General features: G+C 71.2%; 1 protein-coding gene across 1 annotated transcript; it reads left to right on the top strand.

Annotated features, from left to right (window-relative positions):
- The first annotated feature begins 393 nt into the window (after positions 1-393).
- Positions 394-24566, top strand: SMC1A (structural maintenance of chromosomes 1A). The gene is made up of 25 exons (XM_089770208.1): positions 394-656; positions 1882-2070; positions 2190-2302; positions 2625-2828; positions 3400-3638; positions 6517-6775; positions 9490-9630; positions 9818-9900; positions 10649-10856; positions 10937-11122; positions 12737-12916; positions 13161-13307; positions 13517-13654; positions 13909-14025; positions 19755-19861; positions 19983-20124; positions 20355-20500; positions 21224-21377; positions 21742-21852; positions 22187-22343; positions 23131-23285; positions 23561-23712; positions 23850-23919; positions 24036-24146; positions 24227-24566. The coding sequence occupies exons 1-25, from the start codon at positions 548-550 to the stop codon at positions 24308-24310; spliced, it is 3702 nt and encodes a 1233-aa protein (XP_089626334.1). The 5' UTR covers positions 394-547; the 3' UTR covers positions 24311-24566.
- The last annotated feature ends 510 nt before the right edge of the window (positions 24567-25076 follow it).

The raw sequence follows: 25076 nt of genomic DNA, 5'->3' as shown, positions 1-25076 counted from the left end.
GTCGGGCCTATCAGCGGGGAGGGGCGGGGCTGGTCATGCAAATCATCCTCCGGAGGCGGATCGGTGAGCCGGAAGGTTGCCCCGGGGGGCGGAGCGGGGCGGTCCATGCAAATAAGGCTATTTGGCGGGACCCTATCAGTGGGGAGAGAGCGCAGGGGGCGGGGCTCTCTCCCCTGTATGCAAATCATGCTCTGAGGCGGGGCGTTCTGAGCTCAGAGCGCGCGCTGGCGGCAGGTCCCAATGAGAGAGAGTAGAGCCCTTGAGGGGGCGGAGCCAGATATGCAAATCTCGCTCTGGAGAGCGGCCCCTGTTGGAAGGCACCTGGTCCTGTATGCAAATAAGCCCGCTGTCGCCCCGCCCCTCACGGCGGGCTGGGTCTCGCGGGAAGTGGCGCCTCTCGCGCGATTTTGCTCTAGCAGCGGCCGCGGCGGCTGTGGGGGGGTGGCTGAGCCCGACCCGGGAGCCAAGATTCCCGCCCGCCCGCGGGTCCCGTGTCCCCCGCGGGCCACCGTAGCCCCTCCCCCCGCGGGCCCCGGCAGCCCTAGCCATGGGGTTCCTCAAGCTGATCGAGATCGAGAACTTCAAGTCTTACAAGGGGCGGCAAATCATCGGGCCCTTCCGGAGGTTCACCGCCATCATCGGGCCCAACGGCTCCGGTAAGGGGTGGTACGGCCCGCGGCCCCCCGCCGCGAGTGGTGCGGTCCATGGAACCCTGCTCCCAGGGCCCCGCCCACGGGGTGGGACGTTCCACGGACCCCTCATGGGGGTGGTACGCGCCGCGCATCCCTCCCCCCCGGGAGCCCCTTTCCCGCGCGCGGGGTACGGCCCGTGGGGGTGGGCGATGGGACGGTCCATGGAACCCCCCACTGGGGAATGGGCCAGTCCATGGAGTGACCCCCCCCCACGAGAGGTAGAGCAGGTGAGACCCTATGAGCCCCCCCCACTGGGGAATGGGCCAGTCCATGGAGTGACCCCCCCCCCACGAGAGGTAGAGCAGGTGAGACCCTATGAGCCCCCCCCACTGGGGAATGGGCCAGTCCATGGAGTGACCCCCCCACGAGAGGTAGAGCAGGTGAGACCCTATGAGCCCCCCCCCACTGGGGAATGGGCCAGTCCATGGAGTGACCCCCCCACGAGAGGTAGAGCAGGTGAGACCCTATGAGCCCCCCCCACTGGGGAATGGGCCAGTCCATGGAGTGACCCCCCCCCACGAGAGAGAGAGCAGGTGAGACCCTATGAGCCCCCCCCACTGGGGAATGGGCCAGTCCATGGAGTGACCCCCCCCCCACGAGAGGTAGAGCAGGTGAGACCCTATGAGCCCCCCCCCACTGGGGAATGGGCCAGTCCATGGAGTGACCCCCCCACGAGAGGTAGAGCAGGTGAGACCCTATGAGCCCCCCCCACTGGGGAATGGGCCAGTCCATGGAGTGACCCCCCCACGAGAGGTAGAGCAGGTGAGACCCTATGAGCCCCCCCCCCACTGGGGAATGGGCCAGTCCATGGAGTGACCCCCCCACGAGAGGTAGAGCAGGTGAGACCCTATGAGCCCCCCCCCCACTGGGGAATGGGCCAGTCCATGGAGTGACCCCCCCACGAGAGGTAGAGCAGGTGAGACCCTATGAGCCCCCCCCACTGGGGAATGGGCCAGTCCATGGAGTGACCCCCCCACGAGAGGTAGAGCAGGTGAGACCCTATGAGCCCCCCCACACTAAGGAATGGTCCAGTCCATGGAGTGACCCCCCCCACCCAAGGGGTGTAGGAACCCCCCATGGGGGGAAGGGGAACGGTGCTCTCCAGGGACAAGCCTCCCTGAAAGGTGCATGGTACGGCCCAGCGCCCCGGCCCCATGGCGCTAACCCCCCTCTCCCGCTCCCCCCCCAGGCAAGTCGAACCTCATGGACGCCATCAGCTTCGTGCTGGGCGAGAAGACGAGCAACCTGCGGGTGAAGACGCTGCGGGACCTGATCCATGGGGCGCCCGTGGGCAAGCCGGCCGCCAGCCGCGCCTTCGTCAGCATGGTGTACTCCGAGGAGGGGGCCGAGGACCGCACCTTCGCCCGCGTCATCGTGGGTGAGACCCGGGGCGGGGCTCCCGCGGCCGGCAGGGCGGGGGGGTCTCCCCCTGGGGGGCACCGAGCCGTGTGTCGGGTGCCGTGGGCAGGGACCGATACTCCCCGGCGTCTCTTGCAGGGGGCTCGTCGGAGTACAAGATCAATAACAAAGTGGTGCAGCTGAGCGAGTACAGCGAGGAGCTGGAGAAGTTGGGGATCCTCATCAAAGCCAGGAACTTCCTTGTCTTCCAGGTGAGGGGCTGACGTGAGCAGCCAAGCGGGAAGTGGCCCAGGGAGCAGGTTTTAGCGGGTCACTGGCCTCGGTTGGGGACCTGCAGCGGCAGCTAGCTGCGTTGGGCTGGGGCATACCTGGGGCAGGAGCGCCGGGATTGGGGGCAGGACCCTGTGGCCGTGGCGGGTCTAGGAGCTGGACCTCGGGGCCGGAGCTCGGGCGACGAGGTGGGAGTTAAAGCGGCTGAATGAATAACCGTTTTCACCTCCCCGCTCCGGGTGGGGCTGGGCGGGAGGAGGGCCGGTCCCCAGGCCTGACCCGGTCCTGTCCCGCTGGCCGCAGGGGGCGGTGGAGTCCATCGCCATGAAGAACCCCAAGGAGCGCACGGCGCTGTTTGAGGAGATCAGCCGCTCGGGGGAGCTGGCCCAGGAGTACGACAAGCGCAAGAAGGAGATGGTGAAGGCCGAGGAGGACACGCAGTTCAACTACCACCGCAAGAAGAACATCGCCGCCGAGCGCAAGGAGGCCAAGCAGGAGAAGGAGGAGGTGGGGGGCTGCAGATGGGCTGGGGTGCCCATGGAGTGGGCTGAGAGCTGACCGGCACAGAGCCAGGGCAAGGAGGAGGTAGTGGTGTTACAGGGCGCATGGGAGGTGGGGCTGGGCTGGTGTCTGAGCGTTGTGGGGGTAGGAGGGCTCTAGCTGGTGGGGCTGCCCAGAGAGGTTAAATGGGGCTGGAGGGCAGGCTGGTGCTAGTGGCTGGGCGTGGGGCTGGCCAGAGCGGGGTGGAATATGGGGGTTGTGAGGGGGCTCTGGTGGGCAGGGGATCTGAGTGGGAATTGGGGAGCGGGGGGTAGGAAGGAGCTGTGTGCTATGTGCAAAGTAGGACCTCTTAGACCCCGGGGGCTGGAGGGGTAGGCGGCTGAGGTTGGGCACACAGGAAGAAAGTGAGGTTGTGGGGAAGGGAGGAAGGGAGGGAGAGTGGGGGTCAAGGCAGGCGGGGTGGGGGCGGGGCTGTGGGATCCCTTACCTGGGCAGGCGGCAGCGGGACGAGGATTCCGAGGGGCTGGTGGGGGGGATCCCCCGGGCCCAGCGTTTACTCCCCATCCCCCTTGGGCAGGCGGACCGGTACCAGCGCCTGAAGGACGAGGTGGTGCGGGCCCAGGTCCAGCTGCAGCTCTTCAAGCTGTACCACAATGAGGCGGAGATCGAGAAGCTGAACAAGGAGCTGGGCTCCAAGAACAAGGAGATTGACAAGGACAAGAAGCGCATGGACAGGGTGGAGGACGAGCTCAAGGACAAGAAGAAGGAGCTGGGCAAGATGATGAGGGAGCAGCAGCAGATCGAGAAGGAGATCAAGTGAGGCCGGTGTGGGTGCTGGCGCGGGAGGGGACCGTGCCCGGAGCAGGGCTGGGAACCAGGAGATGCTCTTGTGGCCTAGACCTGGAGGAGGGATGCTTCTTGGATTCGTGCACGGCCAAACAGGACCTCTAGAACCAGAGCCGGGCTCTAGACCTTCTGCATTCCAGAATGGCCCTTCCCCTTCTAGGTCTACAGGAGGGGCTGCACATCAGGCGGGAAGGAGAGGTTTTGTTCTGGAGCGTGAGCGGGTGTGGGCTGCACTCTAGAACCCAGGGTTACACTAGAAAGCCTGGCCGGCTGTGCTCCAGAATTAAGAGGCGCATTAGGACAGACGGTGGCTGGGCTCTAGAATGGGGTGTGGCGCTACATGGAGGGCCTTCTAGAACGGGAGTGAGATGGCAGAACGCGAGGCTGTGCTCAGGAAGCGTTGTGATTCGCTGGGCCAGGAGCGGAGGTAGGGCCGCACTCTAACACGGGAGGGCAGGGCTTAATCTAGAATGTGCTGTGGGTGGGAAAGGGGAGGGTGTGATCCACTCAGGAGCCCTGTCCAGAGCGAGGGAATACCGGTTCGGATTTGGGCAGCTTGGTGTCGTTCTGAAGGGAACTGGGTCTAGAGCTGAGGGTGTGGGAGTGAGGCTGGAGCCAGCAGGTTGGCGTCGCCATCTAGAACGGAATTGGGTTGCAGTGAGGTGAGGAGGTGCGGTGGAGTGGTGACTGCTCCCCGTGGTGCGATCTGGAACTGAGCGTTACCTAGAATAAGGGGAGGTTGGGTCAGACTCGTTCAGCATCAGTACGGTGTCGAACGGGTAGGGAGGTTATTCTGGAATGGGGCGTGTTCTAGAATGAGGGTGGCGGTGGTGGTCCCTTCTAGAATCATGGCCGCTCTAGACCAGGAAGTGGGGGTGCAGGTATGTGGGTGAACGATGAAGTGGAGGACCCGAAGCAGCATGCTCTAGAACAAGGTTATGCACAATGCGGCATGTAACACTGTCTAGATTGGATGATCCGTAGCTGTTTGGATGTGCCCTCGAGAATCAGATTGGTAATGCTGTCTGCAGCGCGTGCTCTAGAATGACACTCCGGCAAACCTCTAGAAAACCAGGGTTTAGAACAGGCTGTCTGGGTTGGGTGGCTTAGAACAGGATGGATTTGGACTCCAGAAACATTGATCTGCAGCATGTCAGGTGCACCTGGCTGGGTAGGGTGGTCTAGAGTAATAGGAATGTCATCTCTAGAACTGTCGGCCGCACATGCAGCGCTCTCTCTAGTATGTGGGCCGCACCCGCAGAACGGATATGACTGTATTATTATATTGCTGTAATAGAGATCTCACTGAGCCCTGGGTTGAGAAGACCGCTCTAGAGTGAGGTGATCTAGAACTGAGTAGGCCACACTAGGTTGCGTAGCCTTTTGTTGTATAAACATAAACACTAGAAACAAAATGATCCAGGACAAGGCGGGGTCCTATTTGCTAGCTGGGTGGCGTCTCGCGCTCAGGGCCCGGAGGTGACCGTATTTCGCCTGGGTGGCCAAGCACAGCGTCTATGGCTGGTGAGAGCCGGTGAGCGAGATGATGCTGTCCAGAGATGATCTAGAAACGTGGTGATTTAGCAGGCGGTAGAATCACCGAGCACTAGAGCTGGAAGGGACTTGAGAGGTTATTGAGTCCAGCCCCGTGGCCTCGCAGCAGGCCCAAGCACCGTCTAGAGCATCCCTGACAGGCGTGTGTCCAAACTGCTCTTCCAGATCTCCAGAGATGGGGATTCCACAGCCCCCCAGGCAATTTATCCCAGTGTGTCACCCCCGACAGGAAGATTTTCCTAATGTCCGACCTAAACCGTCCTTGCTGCAGTTCAAGCCCATTGCTTCTTGTCCTGTCCTCAGAGGCCAAGGGGAACAATTTTTCTCCGTCTTCCTTTTGACACCCTTTAAATACCTGAAGACCATTCTCATGGCCCCCTCAGTCCGCTCCTTTCCAAACTATACAAGCCCAGTTCTTTCAGCCTCCCCTCCTAGCTCGTTCTCTAGACCGGCCATCGGTCTTGCTGCTCTTCTCTGGACCTTCTCCAATGTCTCCACATCTTCCTTGAAATGTGGTGCCCTGAACGGGGGACACTCCTCCAGCTGAGGCCCGACCAGCACATACAGCGGAAGAACGACTCCTCGTGTCTTGCTCACAGCACTCCTGTTCATGCAGCCCAGAAGCAAAATGTGTGGTCCCCTCTGACCCCTGGATCCCTTTCTGCAGGACTCCTTCCTAGACAGTCGCTTCCCGTTCTGTGTGTGTGGGGCTGATTGTTCCTTCCTAAGTGGAGCCCTTTGCATTGGTCCTTATTAAACTTCATCCTATTTCCCTCCGATTATTTCTCCAGTTTTCCCAGATCAGTTTGAATTCTGACCCTGTTCTCCAAAGCACTTGCCACCCCTCCCAGCTTGGGATCACCTGCAGACTTAATAAGCATCCTTTCTATGCCAATATCTAAATCGTTGATTTAGGTAGGTGACACTGTCTAGGTTGGGCGGCCTAGAACACTGCACAACCTAAAAACATGGTGATTTCGCAAGGGGTAGGTGACGCTGTCTAGGTTGGGCGACCTAGAACACTGCACAGCCTAGAAACGTGGTGATTTCGCATGAGTAGGTGACGCTGTCTAGGTTGGGCAGCCTAGAACACTGCACAGCCTAGAAACGTGGTGATTTCGCGTCAGTAGGTGACGCTGCGTACGTTGGCTTGTCTAGGACAGCCTAGACGGACACTTTAGAAGCACTGTGGTCTGAGCGGAGCAGGAGGGCTGTGCAGGTTGGATGGCCTAGGACCCTGGGGTCACGGCCGAGCAGGCTGGGATCTGGAACTCGTGGTGTCCCCCCATCCCAGGGAGAAGGACTCGGAGCTGAACCAGAAGCGGCCGCAGTACATCAAAGCCAAGGAGAACACCTCCCACAAGATCAAGAAGCTGGAGGCGGCCAAGAAGTCCCTGCAGAACGCCCAGAAGCAGTACAAGAAGCGCAAGGGCGACATGGACGAGCTGGAGAAGGAGATGCTGTCGGTGGAGAAGGCGCGGCAGGAGTTCGAGGAGCGCATGGAGGAGGAGAGCCAGAGCCAGGGGCGAGACCTCACCCTGGAGGAGAACCAGGTACGAGGCGGGGCTGCCTGTGGCTGATGCTTAAGATGCTTTTACGTGAGGGGCTCGGGCACGACCACGCTGGGTGCAGAACTAGCCAGTGTCCCTCTGGGCTGAAGAACCGGGGCGCTGTGAGCTGGACCCGGGGAGCCCCCCGCCCGGCTCTGCGCGGGTCCGGCTGCCGCCTTTCCGGGGAGCCCCCGCCCGGCTCTGCGCGGGTCCGGCTGCCGCCTTTCCGGGGAGCCCCCGCCCGGCTCTGCGCGGGTCCGGCTGCCGCCTTTCCGGGGAGCCCCCGCCCGGCTCTGCGCGGGTCCGGCTGCCGCCTTTCCGGGGAGCCTCCCGCCCGGCTCTGCGCGGGTCTGGCTGCCGCCTTTCCGGGGAGCCCCCGCCCGGCTCTGCGCGGGTCTGGCTGCCGCCTTTCCGGGGAGCCCCCGCCCGGCTCTGCGCGGGTCTGGCTGCCGCCTTTCCGGGGAGCCCCCGCCCGGCTCTGCGCGGGTCCGGCTGCCGCCTTTCCGGGGAGGCCCCGCCCGGCTCTGCGCGGGTCCGGCTGCCGCCTTTCCGGGGAGCCCCCCGCCCGGCTCTGCGCGGGTCCGGCTGCCGCCTTTCCGGGGAGCCCCCCGCCCGGCTCTGCGCGGGTCCGGCTGCCGCCTTTCCGGGGAGCCCCCGCCCGGCTCTGTGCGGGTCCGGCTGCCGCCTTTCCGGGGAGCCCCCCGCCCGGCTCTGTGCGGGTCCGGCTGCCGCCTTTCCGGGGAGCCCCCCGCCCGGCTCTGCGCGGGTCCGGCTGCCGCCTTTCCGGGGAGCCCCCCGCCCGGCTCTGCGCGGGTCCGGCTGCCTCCTTTCCGGGGAGCCCCCGCCTGGCTCTGCGCGGGTCCGGCTGCCGCCTTTCCGGGGAGCCCCCGCCCGGCTCTGCGCGGGTCCGGCTGCCGCCTTTCCGGGGAGCCCCCGCCCGGCTCTGCGCGGGTCCGGCTGCCGCCTTTCCGGGGAGCCCCCGCCCGGCTCTGCGCGGGTCCGGCTGCCGCCTTTCCGGGGAGCCCCCCGCCCGGCTCTGCGCGGGTCCGGCTGCCGCCTTTCCGGGGAGCCCCCCGCCCGGCTCTGCGCGGGTCCGGCTGCCGCCTTTCCGGGGAGCCCCCGTCTGGCTCTGCGCGGGTCCGGCTGCCGCCTTTCCGGGGAGCTGCAGTCGCAGTTGGAGACAGAAATTCTCCTCAACCCTTGTCCAAAATGAGTGGTATTGCTGGTCCCCAGCGCTCCGCCCCAGAACAGGTTATCCAGCCGCGCCAGGCGAGCCGGCCCTGGGCAGCGTTGTGTGCGGCTGGTCCCCAGCGCTCCGCCCCAGAACAGGTTATCCATCCGCGCCAGGCGAGCCGGCCCTGGGCAGCGTTGTGTGCGGCTGGTCCCCAGCGCTCCGCCCCAGAACAGGTTATCCATCCGCGCCAGGCGAGCCGGCCCTGGGCAGCGTTGTGTGCGGCTGGTCCCCAGCGCTCCGCCCCAGAACAGGTTATCCATCCGCGCCAGGCGAGCTGGACCTGGGCAGCGTTGTGTGCGGCTGGTCCCCAGCGCTCCGCCCCAGAACAGGTTATCCATCCGCGCCAGGCGAGCTGGACCTGGGCAGCGTTGTGTGCGGCTGGTCCCCAGCGCTCCGCCCCAGAACAGGTTATCCATCCGCGCCAGGCGAGCCGGCCCTGGGCAGCGTTGTGTGTGGCTGGTCCCCAGCGCTCCGCCCCAGAACAGGTTATCCATCCGCGCCAGGCGTGCCAGCCCTGGGCAGCGTTGTGTGTGGCTGGTCCCCAGCGCTCTGCCCCAGAACAGGTTATCCATCCGCGCCAGGCGTGCCAGCCCTGGGCAGCGTTGTGTGTGGCTGGTCCCCAGCGCTCCGCCCCAGAACAGGTTATCCATCCGCGCCAGGCGAGCCGGCCCTGGGCAGCGTTGTGTGCGGCTGGTCCCCAGCGCTCTGCCCCAGAACAGGTTATCCATCCGCGCCAGGCGAGCTGGACCTGGGCAGCGTTGTGTGCGGCTGGTCCCCAGCGCTCCGCCCCAGAACAGGTTATCCATCCGCGCCAGGCGAGCCGGCGCTGGGCAGCGTTGTGTGCGGCTGGTCCCCAGCACTCCGCCCCAGAACAGGTTATCCATCCGCGCCAGGCGAGCCGGCCCTGGGCAGCGTTGTGTGCGGCTGGTCCCCAGCGCTCCGCCCCAGAACAGGTTATCCATCCGCGCCAGGCGAGCCGGCCCTGGGCAGCGTTGTGTGTGGCTGGTCCCCAGCGCTCTGCCCCAGAACAGGTTATCCATCCGCGCCAGGCGAGCCGGCCCTGGGCAGCGTTGTGTGCGGCTGGTCCCCAGCGCTCCGCCCCAGAACAGGTTATCCATCCGCGCCAGGCGAGCCGGCCCTGGGCAGCGTTGTGTGCGGCTGGTCCCCAGCGCTCCGCCCCAGAACAGGTTATCCATCCGCGCCAGGCGAGCCGGCGCTGGGCAGCGTTGTGTGCGGCTGGTCCCCAGCGCTCCGCCCCAGAACAGGTTATCCATCCGCGCCAGGCGAGCCGGCCCTGGGCAGCGTTGTGTGCGGCTGGTCCCCAGCGCTCCGCCCCAGAACAGGTTATCCATCCGCGCCAGGCGAGCCGGCCCTGGGCAGCGTTGTGTGCGGCTGGTCCCCAGCGCTCCACCCCAGAGGTGTCTGCAGCTGAGAGCAGCTGGGGATTGAGGCTGTGGCCCGCCTGTTCTCCTCCGCCCCGCAGGTGAAGAAGTACCACCGGCTGAAGGAGGAGGCCAGCAAGAGAGCTGCCACGCTGGCCCAGGAGCTGGAGAAGTTTAACCGGGACCAGAAAGCGGATCAGGACCGGCTGGACCTGGAGGAGAGGAAGAAAGTGGAGACCGAGGTGAGACCAATTTCCTCTCTTGGCAGCCTGGGCCTCCCCGGTGCCACCCATCTGTGACCCCCGCCAGCTCCTGCTCCCCCCCCACCGCCCATCCGTGCCCCTCACTGCTGCTGGGACCCTTCGCCAGTGTCTGCCCCTCCCCCCGTCCTGCCATCTGTGCGTCCGTCTCATGCTCCTGCCCCCCCAGGCCAAGATCAAGCAGAAGCTGCGGGAGATCGAGGAGAACCAGAAGCGGATTGAGAAGCTGGAGGAGTACATCGCTACCAGCAAGTACGCCGGGCCGGGGGGGCTCTCCCTTGGTTCTTTCAGGGCCCAGCACTAGGGGGACCAGTTCCCATGGCAGTGGATCCTGGGGGCGCCATGCTGCAGGGAGCAGGGCAGGTAGTTGGCATGGGGGTGCTCTCCAGTGGCAGTCGGGGCCGGGCACGGAGGGCGGTGAGTGGGGAGGGCGCTCTCCTCGGGCAGGGGGCAGTGGGTGTCTGGCAGGGGAGCGCTCTCCCTGGGCACTGGTGGGGTGGTGCAGGTGGGTGCCAGGCGGGTGCTGGGTGCGTGGGTGGCGATGGGCGTTGGCAGGGAGGGTGATCTCCCTGGGCACTGGTGGGGTGCAGGTGGGTGCCAGGCGGGTGCTGGGTGCGTGGGTGGCGATGGGTGTTGGCGGGGAGGGTGATCTCCCTGGGCACTGGTGGGGTGCAGGTGGGTGCCAGGCGGGTGCTGGGTGTGTGGGTGGCGATGGGCGTTGGCGGGGAGGGTGATCTCCTGGGCACTGGTGGGGTGGTGCAGGTGGGTGCCAGGCGGGTGCTGGGTGCGTGGGTGGCGATGGGCGTTGGCGGGGAGGGCGATCTCCCTGGGCACTGGTGGGGTGCAGGTGGGTGCCAGGCGGGTGCTGGGTGCATGGGTGGCGATGGGCGTTGGCGGGGAGGGCGATCTCCCTCGGCACAGGGTAATGTGCCAGGCGGGGGGGAGGCCCCCCGGTCCCAGCGGCACGGCCCCTGCGCACTCACCCCCCCGCGCCGCGCAGGCAGTCGCTGGAGGAGCAGAAGAAGCTGGAGGGGGAGCTGACGGAGGAGGTGGAGCTGGCCAAGCGGCGCATCGACGAGATCAACAAGGAGCTGAACCAGGTGATGGAGCAGCTGGGGGACGCCCGCATCGACCGCCAGGAGAACAGCCGCCAGCAGCGCAAGGCCGAGATCATGGAGAGCATCAAGCGCCTCTACCCCGGCTCCGTGGTGCGTGGGGGGGCTGGGACCGGGGGGGGGGCACGGCGCCGGGGGTCCCTGCCCCGCTCACGCCCTGCCCCCCTGCGCAGTACGGGCGGCTCATCGACCTCTGCCAGCCCACGCAGAAGAAATACCAAATCGCCGTCACCAAGGTGCTGGGCAAGAACATGGACGCCATCATCGTGGACTCGGAGAAGACGGGCCGCGACTGCATCCAGTACATCAAGGAGCAGCGGGGCGAGCCGGAGACCTTCCTGCCCCTGGACTACCTGGAGGTGAGTCGCAGCCCGGAGCCGCTGCGGGTTCGCTCGGCTGCGGGGGCGGGAAATCCCCTCGCGCCGCGGGGCTGGAATGCAGCCGCCCGCGCTCGGGGCGGAAAAGAGGCCGAACCGGGCCACAGCGGGAGGCGGCCAGTTGGCAGCGGGGGGGGCGAGAAGCTGGAGAAGAGCTGGCTGGGAGGGGCAGGGCGGGAGGGGGCAGGGAATGAGTCGCTCCCCCCACCCAGACCCCCAGGCCCAGGGGTCACCGAGGGGCTGAAGAGGCAGCGGCTTAGCGCACACGAGAGAAGGATTTGCCCAGCACGCGTTGGCCTGTGGAACTCACCGCTGCAGGATGGATCTCTGCAGCGTTGGCCTGTCCTGTCCATTCCCTCTGACGCCTCTGGCATTGGCGGCGCTGACCCGCTGCTCACCTCTGGGGTGTCTGCAGCTTGCTGCCTGCCCCCCCACACTGATTCCATCTCAGAATCCTAGAGCGGGAAGGGACCTCGCGAGGTCGAGTCCAGGCAGGACCAGGCACCGTCTAGTCCGTCGCTGGCAGGCGTCTGTCCAACCTGCTCTTCAGTGTCTCCAGGGACGGAGATTCCACAACCCCCAGGCAACTTATCCCAGTGTGTCACCCCCCTGACAGGCAGGACGTGTCTCCTGATGTCCAGCCTCAACCTCCCTGGCTGCAGTTCAAGCCCCTTGCTCCTTGGGCCTCTGAGGACGGGACAGAGGAACCATTTTTCTCCCTCCTCCCTGTGGCACCCTTTCCGATCCCTGAAAACTGCTCACGTCCCCTCTCAGCCGGCTCCTTTCCAAACGGAACCAGCCCAGTTCTTTCAGCCTCCCCTCCTAGCTCCGGCCAGTCTTGTTGCTCTTCTCTGGACTTTCTCCAATGTCTCCACGTCTTCCTTGAACCGTGGTGCCCAGAACTGGGGACAGTCCTCCAGCGGAGGCCTGACCAGCGCAGAGCAGAGCGGGAGAACGACTCCGCGTGTCCGGCTCACAGCGCTCCCGTTGATCCATCGCGTTTGCTCTGACCCCTAGATCCCTTTCTGCAGGACCCCTCCCTAGACCGTCGCTTCCTGTTCTGTGTGTGACACGGATTGGTCCTTCCTAAGTGGAGCCCTTTGCCTTGGTCCTTGTTAAACTTCAGCCTGTTGACCTCCGACCATTTCTCCAGTGCGCCCAGACCGTTGGGGATGACGCCCCCATTCGCCAAAGCTCTTGCCAGCCCTCGGTGGAAGTTTCCATCTCGGCCGAGCCAGGAGCCGCGGCAGTTTGATCTCAGGCCGTCCGCTGCGGGTGCCTTGGGGTGGCCGACCCGCGCCCGGGGGCTCAGAAAGCCGCGTCCGGGCGGGCGTCCCCAAGTCGCCTGCGCGGCGGGAAATGGCTGAAAACGTGGCTCTCCCTCGTGGCCCGGCCCGACGGGGACGATTTCAATGAATGAAATCAAAGTGCTGGGGGGGTGTTTCCAAATCGCCCTCGCTCTTCGCCTTCACAGTTATTAACCCCCCAAATTCTCTCAAGCCAGCTGAGCAGGACAAACCCCCCCCCCCCCCCCGGAGCCTCCCCCCCCCGCCCCCCAGCCCCCCCCCGCCCCTCACCCGCGCTCTGCCCGCCCAGGTGAAGCCCACGGACGAGAAGCTGCGGGAGCTGAAGGGGGCCAAGCTGGTGATCGACGTGATCCGCTACGAGCCGCCCCACATCAAGAAGGCCCTGCAGTACGCCTGCGGGAACGCCCTGGTGTGCGACAACGTGGAGGACGCCCGGCGCATCGCCTTCGGGGGCCACCAGAGACACAAGGTGAGCCTGGCCCCGGCTCAGTGCAGACCCCGGCTCCGGGTCACTGGAGCCCTCACTCTCCAGCATCTAGCCCGGCCCCGCCAGGGGAACCAACAGCCACTCCCAGCCCCGGGCAGGGATGGGGGAGGAGCTCCCGGAAGGGGCGGGGCCCGGAGCGCGCCGCATGGTGATCTCTAGGGCCCAGGGCGCCAGGGTCGCGCCCCCCCGCGCTGCCTGCCCTGACCCGCCGCGCCTTCGCCCCCAGACGGTCGCCCTGGACGGCACGCTCTTCCAGAAGTCGGGGGTGATCTCCGGCGGCGCCAGCGACCTGAAGGCCAAGGCCCGGCGCTGGGACGAGAAGGCCGTGGACAAGCTGAAGGAGAAGAAGGAGAGGCTGACGGAGGAGCTGAAGGTGAGGGGGGCTGGGCTCCGTGCTGGGAGGGGGGCGGGGGTCCGTGCAGGGAGGGGGGGGCTGGGCTCCGTGCTGGGGGGGGGGGCTGGGGTCCGTGCTGGGGGGGGGGGCTGGGGTCCGTGCTGGGGGGGGGGGGCGGGGGTCCGTGCTGGGGGGGGGGTCCGTGCAGCTGTGCCCCGGCTGCTGGTAACCCCTCCCTCCCGCCTCAGGAGCAAATGAAGGCCAAGCGCAAGGAGGCGGAGCTGCGGCAGGTCCAGTCCCAGGCCCACGGCCTGCAGATGCGGCTGAAATATTCCCAGAGCGACTTGGAACAGACCAAGACCCGGCACCTGGCCCTGAACCTCCAGGTACAGCGGAGTGACCCCCCCACGCCCCTTCCTGGGGGGCTCCCAGGCATCTGTTCCGGGCGGGGGGACAGGACAGATGCCTCTCGGGTGGGGGTGGGGCTGTAAAAGGTCCTGGGGGGAAGCTGCTGGGGTGGGGTGGGGCGGGGGCTGCTGGGTGGGAGGGGACAGGACCGGGGCAGAAGAGGGAGCTGGAGGTGGCTGGGGGCAGGCAGGCAGCCCCCCCGCTGGGTATTTACCCCCCCCCCCCCCCCCAGGAAAAGTCGAAGCTGGAGAGTGAACTGGCCAACTTCGGGCCCCGCATCAACGACATCAAACGAATCATCCAGAGCCGGGAGCGGGAGATGAAGGATCTCAAGGAGAAGATGAACCAGGTGAGCCTGGGGGGCGGGGTCCAGGCCTCTGCCTGGCGCCTGCTGCAACGCGGGGGGCGGGGGGGGGGGGGGTCCGTGTGGCCTCTCTCGGCCTGCCCCATGCAGTGCGCTGTGCCGGCTGCGCTCCACCGGGGCCTGCTCCCGTGACCGTCAGAGATCAGACAGTGGAGCGCTGTGTGTTGGGGGACGCGAGCCCTGTGGGGGGCCTGGGCTGGGCTGTGTGTGGGGGGGACGCGGGCCCTGCGGGGGGGCTGGGCTGGGCTGTGTGTTGGGGGACGCAGGCCCTGAGGGGGGGCTGGGCTGGGCTGTGTGTTGGGGGGACGCGGGCCCTGCGGGGGGCTGGGCTGTGTGTTGGGGGACACGGGCCCTGCGGGGGGGCTGGGCTGTGTGTTGGGGGGACGCGGGCCCTGCGGGGGGGCTGGGCTGGGCTGTGTGTTGGGGGACGCGGGCCCTGCGGGGGGGCTGGGCTGGGCTGTGTGTGGGGGGACGCGGGCCCTGCGGGGGGGGGCTGGGCTGGGCTGTGTGTTGGGGGGACGCGGGCCCTGCGGGGGGGCTGGGCTGGGCTGTGTGTTGGGGGGACGCGGGCCCTGCGGGGGGGCTGGGCTGTGTGTTGGGGGGACGCGGGCCCTGCGGGGGGGCTGGGCTGTGTGTTGGGGGGACGCGGGCCCTGCGGGGGGCTGGGCTGTGTGTTGGGGGGACGCGGGCCCTGCGGGGGGCTGGGCTGGGCTGTGTGTTGGGGGACGCGGGCCCTGCGGGGGGGCTGGGCTGGGCTGTGTGTTGGGGGGACGCGGGCCCTGCGGGGGGGCTGGGCTGGGCAGTGTGTTGGGGGGACGCGGGCCCTGCGGGGGGGCTGGGCTGGGCAGTGTGTTGGGGGACGCGGGCCCTGCGGGGGGGCTGGGCTGTGTGTTGGGGGACGCGGGCCCTGCGGGGGGCTGGGCTGGGCTGTGTGTTGGGGGGACGCGGGCCCTGCGGGGGGGCTGGGCTGGGCTGTGTGTTGGGGGGACGCGGGCCCTGCGGGGGGGCTGGGGCTGGGCTGTGTGTTGGGGGGACGCGGGCCCTGCGGGGGGGCTGGGCTGGGCTGTGTGTTGGGGGGACGCGGGCCCTGCGGGGGGGGCGGGGCTGGGCTGTGTGTTGGGGGACGCGGGCCCTGCGGGGGGGCGGGGCTGGGCTGTGTGTTGGGGGGACGCGGGCCCTGCGGGGGGGCGGGGCTGGGCTGTGGGTTGGGGGGACGCGGGCCCTGCGGGGGGGCGGGGCTGGGCTGTGGGTTGGGGGCCGGGCGGGGCTGTGGGTTGGGGGGACGCGGGCCCTGCGGGGGGGCTGGGCTGTGGGTTGGGGGGACGCGGGCCCTGCGGGGGGGCGGGGCTGTGGGTTGGGGGGACGCGGGCCCTGCGGGGGGGCTGGGCTGGGCTGTGTGTTGGGGGGACGCGGGCCCTGCGGGGGGGCTGGGCTGGGCTGTGTGTTGGGGGGACGCGGGCCCTGCGGGGGGGCTGGGCTGGGCTGTGTGTTGGGGGGACGCGGGCCCTGCGGGGGGGCGGGGCTGGGCTGTGTGTTGGGGGGACGCGGGCCCTGCGGGGGGGCGGGGCTGGGCTGTGGGTTGGGGGGACGCGGGCCCTGCGGGGGGGCGGGGCTGGGCTGTGGGTTGGGGGCCGGGGCGGGGCTGTGGGTTGGGGGGACGCGGGCCCTGCGGGGGGGCTGGGCTGTGGGTTGGGGGGACGCGGGCCCTGCGGGGGGGCTGGGCTGGGCTGGGCTGTGTGTTGGGGGGACGCGGGCCCTGCGGGGGGGCGGGGCTGGGCTGGGCTGTGTGTTGGGGGGACGCGGGCCCTGCGGGGGGGGGGGGCTGGGCTGGGCTGTGTGTTGGGGGGACGCGGGCCCTGCGGGGGGCGGGGCTGGGCTGTGGGTTGGGGGCCGGGGCGGGGCTGTGGGTTGGGGGGACGCGGGCCCTACGGGGGGGCGGGGCTGGGCTGTGGGGTTGGGGGCCGGGGCGGGGCTGTGTGTTGGGGGGACGTGGGCCTGCGGGGGCCGGGGCTGGGCTGTGTGTTGGGGGGACGCGGGCCCTGCGGGGGGGCTGGGCTGGGCTGTGTGTTGGGGGGACGCGGGCCCTGCGGGGGGGGCTGGGCTGGGCTGTGTGTTGGGGGGACGCGGGCCCTGCGGGGGGGCTGGGCTGGGCTGTGTGTTGGGGAGACGCGGGCCCTGCGGGGGGGCTGGGCTGGGCTGTGTGTTGGGGGGACGCGGGCCCTGCGGGGGGGCGGGGCTGGGCTGTGGGTTGGGGGGACGCGGGCCCTGCGGGGGGGCTGGGCTGTGGGTTGGGGGGACGCGGGCCCTGCGGGGGGGCGGGGCTGTGGGTTGGGGGGATGCGGGCCCTGCGGGGGGGCTGGGCTGGGCTGGGCTGTGTGTTGGGGGGACGCGGGCCCTGCGGGGGGGCGGGGCTGGGCTGGGCTGTGTGTTGGGGGGACGCGGGCCCTGCGGGGGGGCGGGGCTGGGCTGTGGGTTGGGGGCCGGGGCGGGGCTGTGGGTTGGGGGGACGCGGGCCCTACGGGGGGGCGGGGCTGGGCTGTGGGTTGGGGGCCGGGGCGGGGCTGTGTGTTGGGGGGACGTGGGCCCTGCGGGGGCCGGGGCTGGGCTGTGTGTTGGGGGGACGCGGGCCCTGCGGGGGGGCTGGGCTGGGCTGTGTGTTGGGGAGACGCGGGCCCTGCGGGGGGGCTGGGCTGGGCTGGGCTGTGTGTTGGGGGGACGCGGGCCCTGCGGGGGGGCTGGGCTGGGCTGTGTGTTGGGGGGACGCGGGCCCTGCGGGGGGGCTGGGCTGGGCTGTGTGTTGGGGGGACGCGGGCCCTGCGGGGGGGCTGGGCTGGGCTGTGTGTTGGGGGGACGCGGGCCCTGCAGGGGGGCTGGGCTGGGCTGTGTGTTGGGGGGACGCGGGCCCTGCGGGGGGGCTGGGCTGGGCTGTGTGTTGGGGGGACGCGGGCCCTGCGGGGGGGCTGGGCTGTGGGTTGGGGGGATGCGAGCCCTGCGGGGGGGGCTGGGCTGTGGGTTGGGGGGACGCGGGCCCTGCGGGGGGGCTGGGCTGTGTGTTGGGGGGACGCGGGCCCTGCGGGGGGGCTGGGCTGGGCTGTGTGTTGGGGGGACGCGGGCCCTGCAGGGGGGCTGGGCTGTGGGTTGGGGGGACGCGGGCCCTGCGGGGGGGGCTGGGGCTGTGGGTTGGGGGGACGCGGGCCCTGCGGGGGGGCTGGGCTGTGGGTTGGGGGGACGCGGGCCCTGCGGGGGGGCGGGGCTGTGGGTTGGGGGGACGCGGGCCCTGCGGGGGGGCGGGGCTGTGGGTTGGGGGGGCGCGGGCCCTGCGGGGGGGGCTGGGCTGTGGGTTGGGGGGACGCGGGCCCTGCGGGGGGGCGGGGCTGTGGGTTGGGGCGACGCGGGCCCTGCGGGGGGGCGGGGCTGTGGGTTGGGGGGACGCGGGCCCTGCGGGGGGGCGGGGCTGTGGGTTGGGGGGACGCGGGCCCTGCGGGGGGACGGGGCTGTGGGTTGGGGGGACGCGGGCCCTGCGGGGGGGCGGGGCTGTGGGTTGGGGGGACGCGGGCCCTGCGGAGGGGGCGGGGCTGTGGGTTGGGGGGACGCGGGCCCTGCGGGGGGGCTGGGCTGTGGGTTGGGGGGACGCGGGCCCTGCGGGGGGGCTGGGCTGTGGGTTGGGGGGACGCGGGCCCTGCGGGGGGGCGGGGCTGTGGGTTGGGGGGACGCGGGCCCTGCGGGGGGGCGGGGCTGTGGGTTGGGGGGACGCGGGCCCTGCGGGGGGGCCTGGGCTGGGCTGTGTGTGGGGGGGATGCGGGCCCTGCGGGGGGGCTGGGCTGGGCTGTGTGTGGGGGGACGCGAGCCCTGTGGGGGGCCCTGGGCTGGGCTGTGGGTTGGGGGGACGCGGGCCCTGCGGGGGGGCTGGGCTGTGGGTTGGGGGGACGCGGGCCCTGCGGGGGGGCGGGGCTGTGGGTTGGGGGGACGCGGGCCCTGCGGGGGGGCTGGGCTGTGGGTTGGGGGGACGCGGGCCCTGCGGGGGGGCGGGGCTGTGGGTTGGGGGGACGCGGGCCCTGCGGGGGGGCGGGGCTGTGGGTTGGGGGGACGCGGGCCCTGCGGGGGGGCGGGGCTGTGGGTTGGGGGGACGCGGGCCCTGCGGGGGGGCGGGGCTGTGGGTTGGGGGGACGCGGGCCCTGCGGGGGGGCGGGGCTGTGGGTTGGGGGGACGCGGGCCCTGCGGGGGGGCTGGGCTGTGGGTTGGGGGGACGCGGGCCCTGCGGGGGGGCTGGGCTGTGGGTTGGGGGGACGCGGGCCCTGCGGGGGGGCGGGGCTGGGCTGTGGGTTGGGGGGGCGCGGGCCCTGCGGGGGGGCGGGGCTGTGGGTTGGGGGGGCGCGGGCCCTGCGGGGGGGCGGGGCTGTGGGTTGGGGGGGCGCGGGCCCTGCGGGGGGGCGGGGCTGTGGGTTGGGGAACGCGGGCCCTGCGGGGGGGCGGGGCTGTGGGTTGGGGGGGCGCGGGCCCTGCGGGGGGGCGGGGCTGTGTGTTGGGGGGACGCGGGCCCTGCGGGGGGCGGGGCTGTGTGTGGGGGGGACGCGGGCCCTGCGGGGGGGCGGGGCTGTGGGTTGGGGGGGCGCGGGCCCTGCGGGGGGGCGGGGCTGTGGGTTGGGGGGACGCGGGCCCTGCGGGGGGGCGGGGCTGTGGGTTGGGGGGACGCGGGCCCTGCGGGGGGCGGGGCTGTGTGTGGGGGGGACGCGGGCCCTGCGGGGGGGCGGGGCTGTGGGTTGGGGGGGACGCGGGCCCTGCGGGGGGGCGGGGCTGTGGGTTGGGGGGCGCGGGCCCTGCGGGGGGGCGGGGCTGTGGGTTGGGGGGACGCGGGCCCTGCGGGGCTGTGGGTTGGGGGGACGCGGCTGTGGGTTGGGGGGGCGCGGGCCCTGCGGGGGGGGGCGGGGCTGTGGGTTGGGGGGGCGCGGGCCCTGCGGGGGGGCGGGGCTGTGGGTTGGGGGGGCGCGGGCCCTGCGGGGGGGCGGGGCTGTGGGTTGGGGGGACGCGGGCCCTGCGGGGGGGCGGGGGGGCGCGGGGCCCTGCGGGGGGCGGGGCTGTGGGTTGGGGGGGCGCGGGCCCTGCGGGGGGGCGGGGCTGTGGGTTGGGGGGACGCGGGCCCTGCGGGGGGCGGGGCTGTGGGTTGGGGGGACGCGGGCCCTGCGGGGGGGCGGGGCTGTGGGTTGGGGGGGCGCGGGCCCTGCGGGGGGGCGGGGCTGTGGGTTGGGGGGACGCGGGCCCTGCGGGGGGCGGGGCTGTGGGTTGGGGGGGGGACGGGGGCGGGCTGGGTGGGGGGGGTTGGGGGGGCGCGGGCCCTGCGGGGGGGCGGGGCTGTGGGTTGGGGGGGCGCGGGCCCTGCGTGGGGGCGGGGCTGTGGGTTGGGGGGGCGCGGGCCCTGCGGGGGGGCGGGGCTGTGGGTTGGGGGGACGCGGGCCCTGCGGGGGGGCGGGGCTGTGGGTGGGGGGACGCGGGCCCTGCGGGGGGCGGGGCTGTGGGTTGGGGGGACGCGGGCCCTGCGGGGGGGCGGGGCTGTGGGTTGGGAGGACGCGGGCCCTGCGGGGGGCCTGCAGTACATCCCTGCTGCCTCGCGGGGTGGCTGCTGGGCTCCTGGGTGGTGCTGGGTTGGTATCCTGGGCCCAGGAGGGGTGTCAGGGTGGGGGGAGGGTCGCCCCCAGCCAGTGTCTGACACCCCCCAGGTGGAGGACGAGGTGTTCGAGGAGTTCTGCCGGGAGATCGGGGTGAGGAACATCCGGGAGTTCGAGGAGGAGAAGGTGAAGCGGCAGAATGAGATTGCCAAGAAAAGGTACCAGCCCCCCCCCCCCCCCGGCCAGGAGGGAGCAGCCCCCCAAAGGGGACAGCCTCTGCCCCCCCCCAGCCCCTGCAGCACCCAGGGGCGCAGTGCCAGACCCGTCTGCCCCCCGCAGGCTGGAGTTTGAGAACCAGAAGACGCGTCTGGGCATCCAGCTGGACTTCGAGCGGAACCAGCTGAAGGAAGACCAGGAGAAGGTGCACATGTGGGAGCAGACCGTCAAGAAGGACGAGACGGAGATCGAGAAGCTCAAGAAGGTGGGGGGGCTCTGGGTGTCGGGGGGGGCTCCGGGTGTCGGGGGGCTCCCTGTCCAGTGACCCCGGCGAGGGGGGGGCGGGGCTCAGCGGAGCCGGCTTGGCCCGTCTGTCCCTTGGGGCTCGGTGGGAGGAGCTTGCTCCCCCCAAGAGCAGTGTGGGCGGGGCCTGGCCCTGGGTGGGCGGGGCCTGGCCCTGGGTGGGCGGGGCTCACTGCCCTCTGCCCCGCCCAGGAGGAGCAGCGGCACATGAAGATCATCGACGAGACCATGGCCCAGCTGCAGGACCTGAAGAACCAGCACCTGGCCAAGAAATCCGAGGTGAACGACAAGAACCACGAGATGGAGGAGATCCGCAAGAAACTGGGCGGGGCTAACAAGTGAGTGACACCAGGAGTGGGCGGGGCCTTGCAGAGCCCGTGAGTGACGGAGGCCTGTGGGGGGTGTGGCAGGGGGGTGGGGGCGGTGTATGGTAGCTCCCATGGGAGGCGGGGCCACTGACTCCATCACTGGAGGAGGATGCGTGGGTGGGGCCGGTGAATGGCAGGTGTGGGCGAGGGGCGGGGCTGGCTCAGGGCGGGCCCAGTGAATGGCAGACGTGTCCTTGGGGCGGGGCTGGTGAACGACAGCTGTGGGCAAGGGGCGGGGTTGGTGCATGGTGGGCAAGGGGCGGAGCCAGTGAATGGCGGGCGTGTCCTAGGGGTGGGGCCGGTGAACAGCAGCTGTGGGCAAGGGGCAGGGCCGGTGAATGACAGCTGTGGGCGAGGGGCGGGGCCGGTGAATGACAGCTGTGGGTGAGGGGCGGGGCTGGCGCATGGTGGGCAAGGGGCGGGGCCAGTGAATGGCGGGCGTGTCCTAGGGGTGGGGCCGGTGAACAGCAGCTGTGGGCGAGGGGCAGGGCCGGTGAATGACAGCTGTGGGCGAGGGGTGGGGCCGGTGAATGACAGCTGTGGGTGAGGGGCGGGGCTGGCGCATGCTGGGTGAGGGGCGGGGCCGGTGAAGGACCGCTATGGGCAAGGGGCGGGGCTGGCGCATGGCAGATGTGTGCGAGGGGCGGGGCCGGGGCTGGCCCCGCCCCTCAGCCTGGCCCCGCCGCCCGGCAGGGAGATGACCCACCTGCAGAAGGAGGTGACGGCCATCGAGACCAAGCTGGAGCAGAAGCGCAGCGACCGGCACAACCTGCTGCAGGCCTGCAAGATGCAGGACATCAAGCTGCCGCTCTCCAAGGGCACCATGGACGACATCAGCCAGGAGGAGGTGGGGGCTGGCTGGGGAGGCGGCTGTGGGGGGCGGGGCTGTGCTGTGGGGGGCGGGGCTGTGCTGTGGGGGGCGGGGGGGTGGGGCTGTGGTGTGGGGGGCAGGGGAGGAGTGAGACTGTGGTGTGGGGGCAGGGGAGGAGTGGGGCTGTGGTGCGGGGGCAGGGCTGTGGTGTGGGGGGCAGGGGAGTGGGGCTGTGCTGTGGGGGACGGCTGTGGTGCGGGGGGGCAGGGGAGCAGGGGGCTGGCTGTCTTGCGGGGGCAGGGCAGTGGGGCGAATGGGGGCTGCGAAGGGGGCCCGGCCCTACGGGAGTGTGAAGGGGAGGGGGCTGCCGTGGCCCCCCCTCACACCCCCCCTCCCGCAGGGCGGGGCGCACGGCGAGGAGCCCGTCAGCAGCTCCCAGCGCACGTCCAACATGTACGCGCGGGAGGCCCTGATCGAGATCGACTACAGCGACCTGTCCGAGGAGCTCAAGGTGCGTGGGCCCCGCCCCCCCGGAGAGACCCCCCCGCCCCCCACCCCGGTCCTGCCCTGTAGAACCCAGCCTGGGAGATCCTGCCTCTGCCGGAGGGTGGGGGAGGATCCTTGCGGCACTCGGGTCGCCGTGGGGGGTAGATGGCTGAGGGCGCTGTGGCCCGAGCCCCGCCCCTCTCTGCCCACGGCTGGCCCCGCCCCTCTCTGCCCGCGGCTGGCCCCGCCCCTCTCTGCCCGCGGCTGGCCCCGCCCCTCTCTGCCCGCGGCTGGCCCCGCCCCCTGCGCCCCGCCCCTCTCTGCCCGCGCCCCGCCCCACCCCTGCGCCCCGCCCCCAGGACGCCCAGGCGGAGGACGAGATCAGGCAGGAGATGAACCAGCTGCAGCAGAAGCTGAACGAGCAGCAGAGCGTCCTGCAGCGAATCGCCGCCCCCAACATGAAGGCCATGGAGAAGCTGGAGAGCGTCCGCGACAAGTTCCAGGAGACGTCCGATGGTACCGGCCCCCGGGGCTAGCGGGCAGGGTGGGACCCGGCCGAGGGGGGGGGGCTAGTGGGCGGGGCGGGGTGGGAGCCGGCTGAGGGGGGGGGCTAGCGGGCGGGGCGGGGCGGGAGCCGGCCGAGGGGGGGGGGGGCTAGCGGGCGGGGCGGGGCTGGCCGAGGGGGGGGGGCGGGCGGGGCGGGGGGGGCGCGGGCGGGGCGGGGCGGGAGCCGGCCGAGGGGGGGGGGGCTAGCGGGCGGGGCGGGGCGGGAGCCGGCCGAGGGGGGGGGGGGGGCGGGCGGGGCGGGGCGGGAGCCGGTCCGAGGGGGGGGGGGCGGGCGGGGCGGGGCGGGAGCCGGTCGAGGGGGGGGGCTAGCGGGCGGGGCGGGGCGGGAGCCGGCCGAGGGGGGGGGGGGGCTAGCGGGCGGGGCGGGGCGGGAGGGGGGGGGGGGCCGGGCGGGGCGAGCCGGGGGGGGGGGGGCTAGCGGGCGGGGCGGGGCGGGAGCCGGCCGAGGGGGGGGGGGGCTAGCGGGCGGGGCGGGGCGGGAGCCGGCCGAGGGGGGGGGGGGCTAGCGGGCGGGGCGGGAGCCGGCCGAGGGGGGGGGCTAGCGGGCGGGGCGGGAGCCGGCCGAGGGGGGGGGGGCGGGCGGGGCGGGGCGGGAGCCGGCCGAGGGGGGGGGCTAGCGGGCGGGGCGGGGCGGGGGGGGAGCGGGCGGGGCGGGAGGGGGGGGGGGGGGGGCTAGCGGGCGGGGCGGGGCGGGAGCCGGCCCCCCGGGTCCCCGCTCACACCCCGCCCCCGGCAGAGTTCGAGGCGGCCCGCAAGCGAGCCAAGAAGGCCAAGCAGGCCTTTGAGCAGATCAAGAAGGAGCGATTCGACCGCTTCAACGCCTGCTTCGAGTCCGTGGCCACCAACATCGACGAGATCTACAAGGCCCTGTCCCGGAACAGCAGCGCCCAGGTGAGCCCCCGCCCCCCCCGGCCCCCAGGATCCCCCCCGGCCCCCCAGGATCCCCCCTGGCCTGGTCCCGCGGGACCCACCCCGGCCCGGTCCCCCCGCATCCCCTCACCCCCCCCCCTTCGACCCCCCCAGGACCCCCCCCTTTCGACCCCCCCCCCCCGGCCCCTTCGACCCCCCCCACCCGGGAAAGGCAGGCTGTGCCAGGCGAGCTGGCCGCTCCCCCGTGGCGACGCTCGTGGCCCTTGACCCGTCTGGGCGCGGTCCCGCCCCCGCAGGCCTTCCTGGGCCCGGAGAACCCCGAGGAGCCCTACCTGGACGGCATCAATTACAACTGCGTGGCCCCCGGCAAGCGGTTCCGGCCCATGGACAACCTGTCGGGAGGGGAGAAGACCGTGGCCGCCTTGGCCCTGCTGTTCGCTATCCACAGGTAGGGCTGCTGGGCGGGGGGGCGGAGCCTCTCCTGGCTCTGGGAGGGGAGTGGGGGCTAGTGGTCAGAGCGGGGCTGTGGGCGCCTCTCACGGTCCTTCCTCCGCCGTGAACTGCCCGTCTCCCCCCTCCCCCCAGCTACAAGCCCGCCCCCTTCTTCGTGCTGGACGAAATCGACGCGGCGCTGGACAACACCAACATCGGGAAGGTGCGTGGGGAGGGGCAGGAGAGTTGGGGGTCGGGGAGCTGGGCAGAGCGAGGTTCTGGGGCCGGGGGGGCGGAGACCAAGGGGGACCCCTGTTGACCTCCCCCGGTGCCCCCCAGGTGGCAAACTACATCAAGGAGCAGTCTGCCTGCAACTTCCAGGCCATCGTCATCTCGCTGAAGGAGGAGTTCTACACCAAGGCGGAGAGCCTCATCGGGGTGTACCCCGAGGTACGGGCACCCCTCCCGGCGCCGGGGGTGGGGGGGCTGCAGGCCCTGGAGCCGTCTGACCCCCTCTCCGTTCTCCACAGCAAGGGGACTGCGTGATCAGCAAAGTGCTGACCTTTGACCTCACCAAGTACCCCGATGCCAACCCGAACCCCAACGAGCAGTAGAGCCGGACGCCGCCGGGGGGCAGCGGCTGAACCCCCCCGTTGGTTTTAACCGTTTCCTCGCCTCTCCCAGTGCAGCCTGGGGGCTGTTCACCCCCGTCCCTCTCAAAGGGGGGGGTATCCTGGGGCAGCCCGACCCCCCCCTGCGACTTTTAGAATCATGCTATTGAACTTGCTTTTAAAAACCCTTCCCCGGGGATCCGGCTTGGAAGGTTTGAGCCCAGTGGGGCTGGAATGGTGGGGGGGGGGGGGGCTGGGGGCAGATCTGGCTCTTGCTTTTCCAGGCCTGTCTGTGTGTGTGTGTGTGTGTGCGTGTGCGTGTGCGCGTGGAGTGTGTCTTTTGCAACAAAATAAACCAGATTTTCCCTTCCTTGGCTGCCTGGTAGGTCAGTCTTGATTGGGGGGGCAGGTACCAGCTGGGGGGCTGTGGCGGGAGGAGGGCAGGGGCACGGCGGGGGACTGGGCTGGGAGGCGGGTCCAGCGCAGACAGAGCTGTGGGCGGGGCTGGTGAGGCTCGGCCGGGTGACCCCCAAGCCCTGCACCCCGCCCCTCCCCTCCTGGCGCCTCGGCGCAGCTGCGCCCTGCCACATGCCAGCTCGGGGGGGGGGGGGGGAGGACAGAGAAAAATCCAACCCACGGCCAACAGGCCAGCTGTGGGGCAGGGGAACGACCTGCCTGACCCCCAGCCAGCTGCCCGCAAGCATGAGATTGGGCCGGAGTCCGTTATCCTGGTGAGCTGCATGGGGGGCAGGCTGGGTGCCCCCCCGAG

The sequence above is a fragment of the Pelodiscus sinensis genome, chromosome 18, assembly GCF_052426305.1.
Source record: "Pelodiscus sinensis isolate ZL-2025 chromosome 18, ASM5242630v1, whole genome shotgun sequence".
NCBI lineage: Eukaryota > Metazoa > Chordata > Testudines > Trionychidae > Pelodiscus > Pelodiscus sinensis.
This window is presented reverse-complemented; position numbering and strand designations above follow the sequence as displayed.

What these genes read in the sequence shown, in the direction of transcription:
- SMC1A (XM_089770208.1), top strand. Translation starts at nt 548, where the DNA reads ATGGGGTTCCTCAAGCTGATCGAGATCGAGAACTTCAAGTCTTACAAG. An exon ending in GAGTACATCGCTACCAGCAA is followed by an intron (nt 9,901 to 10,648) that starts GTACGCCGGGCC and finishes CGCGCCGCGCAG; the next exon opens with GCAGTCGCTGGAGGAGCAGA. An exon ending in AAACTGGGCGGGGCTAACAA is followed by an intron (nt 20,501 to 21,223) that starts GTGAGTGACACC and finishes GCCGCCCGGCAG; the next exon opens with GGAGATGACCCACCTGCAGA.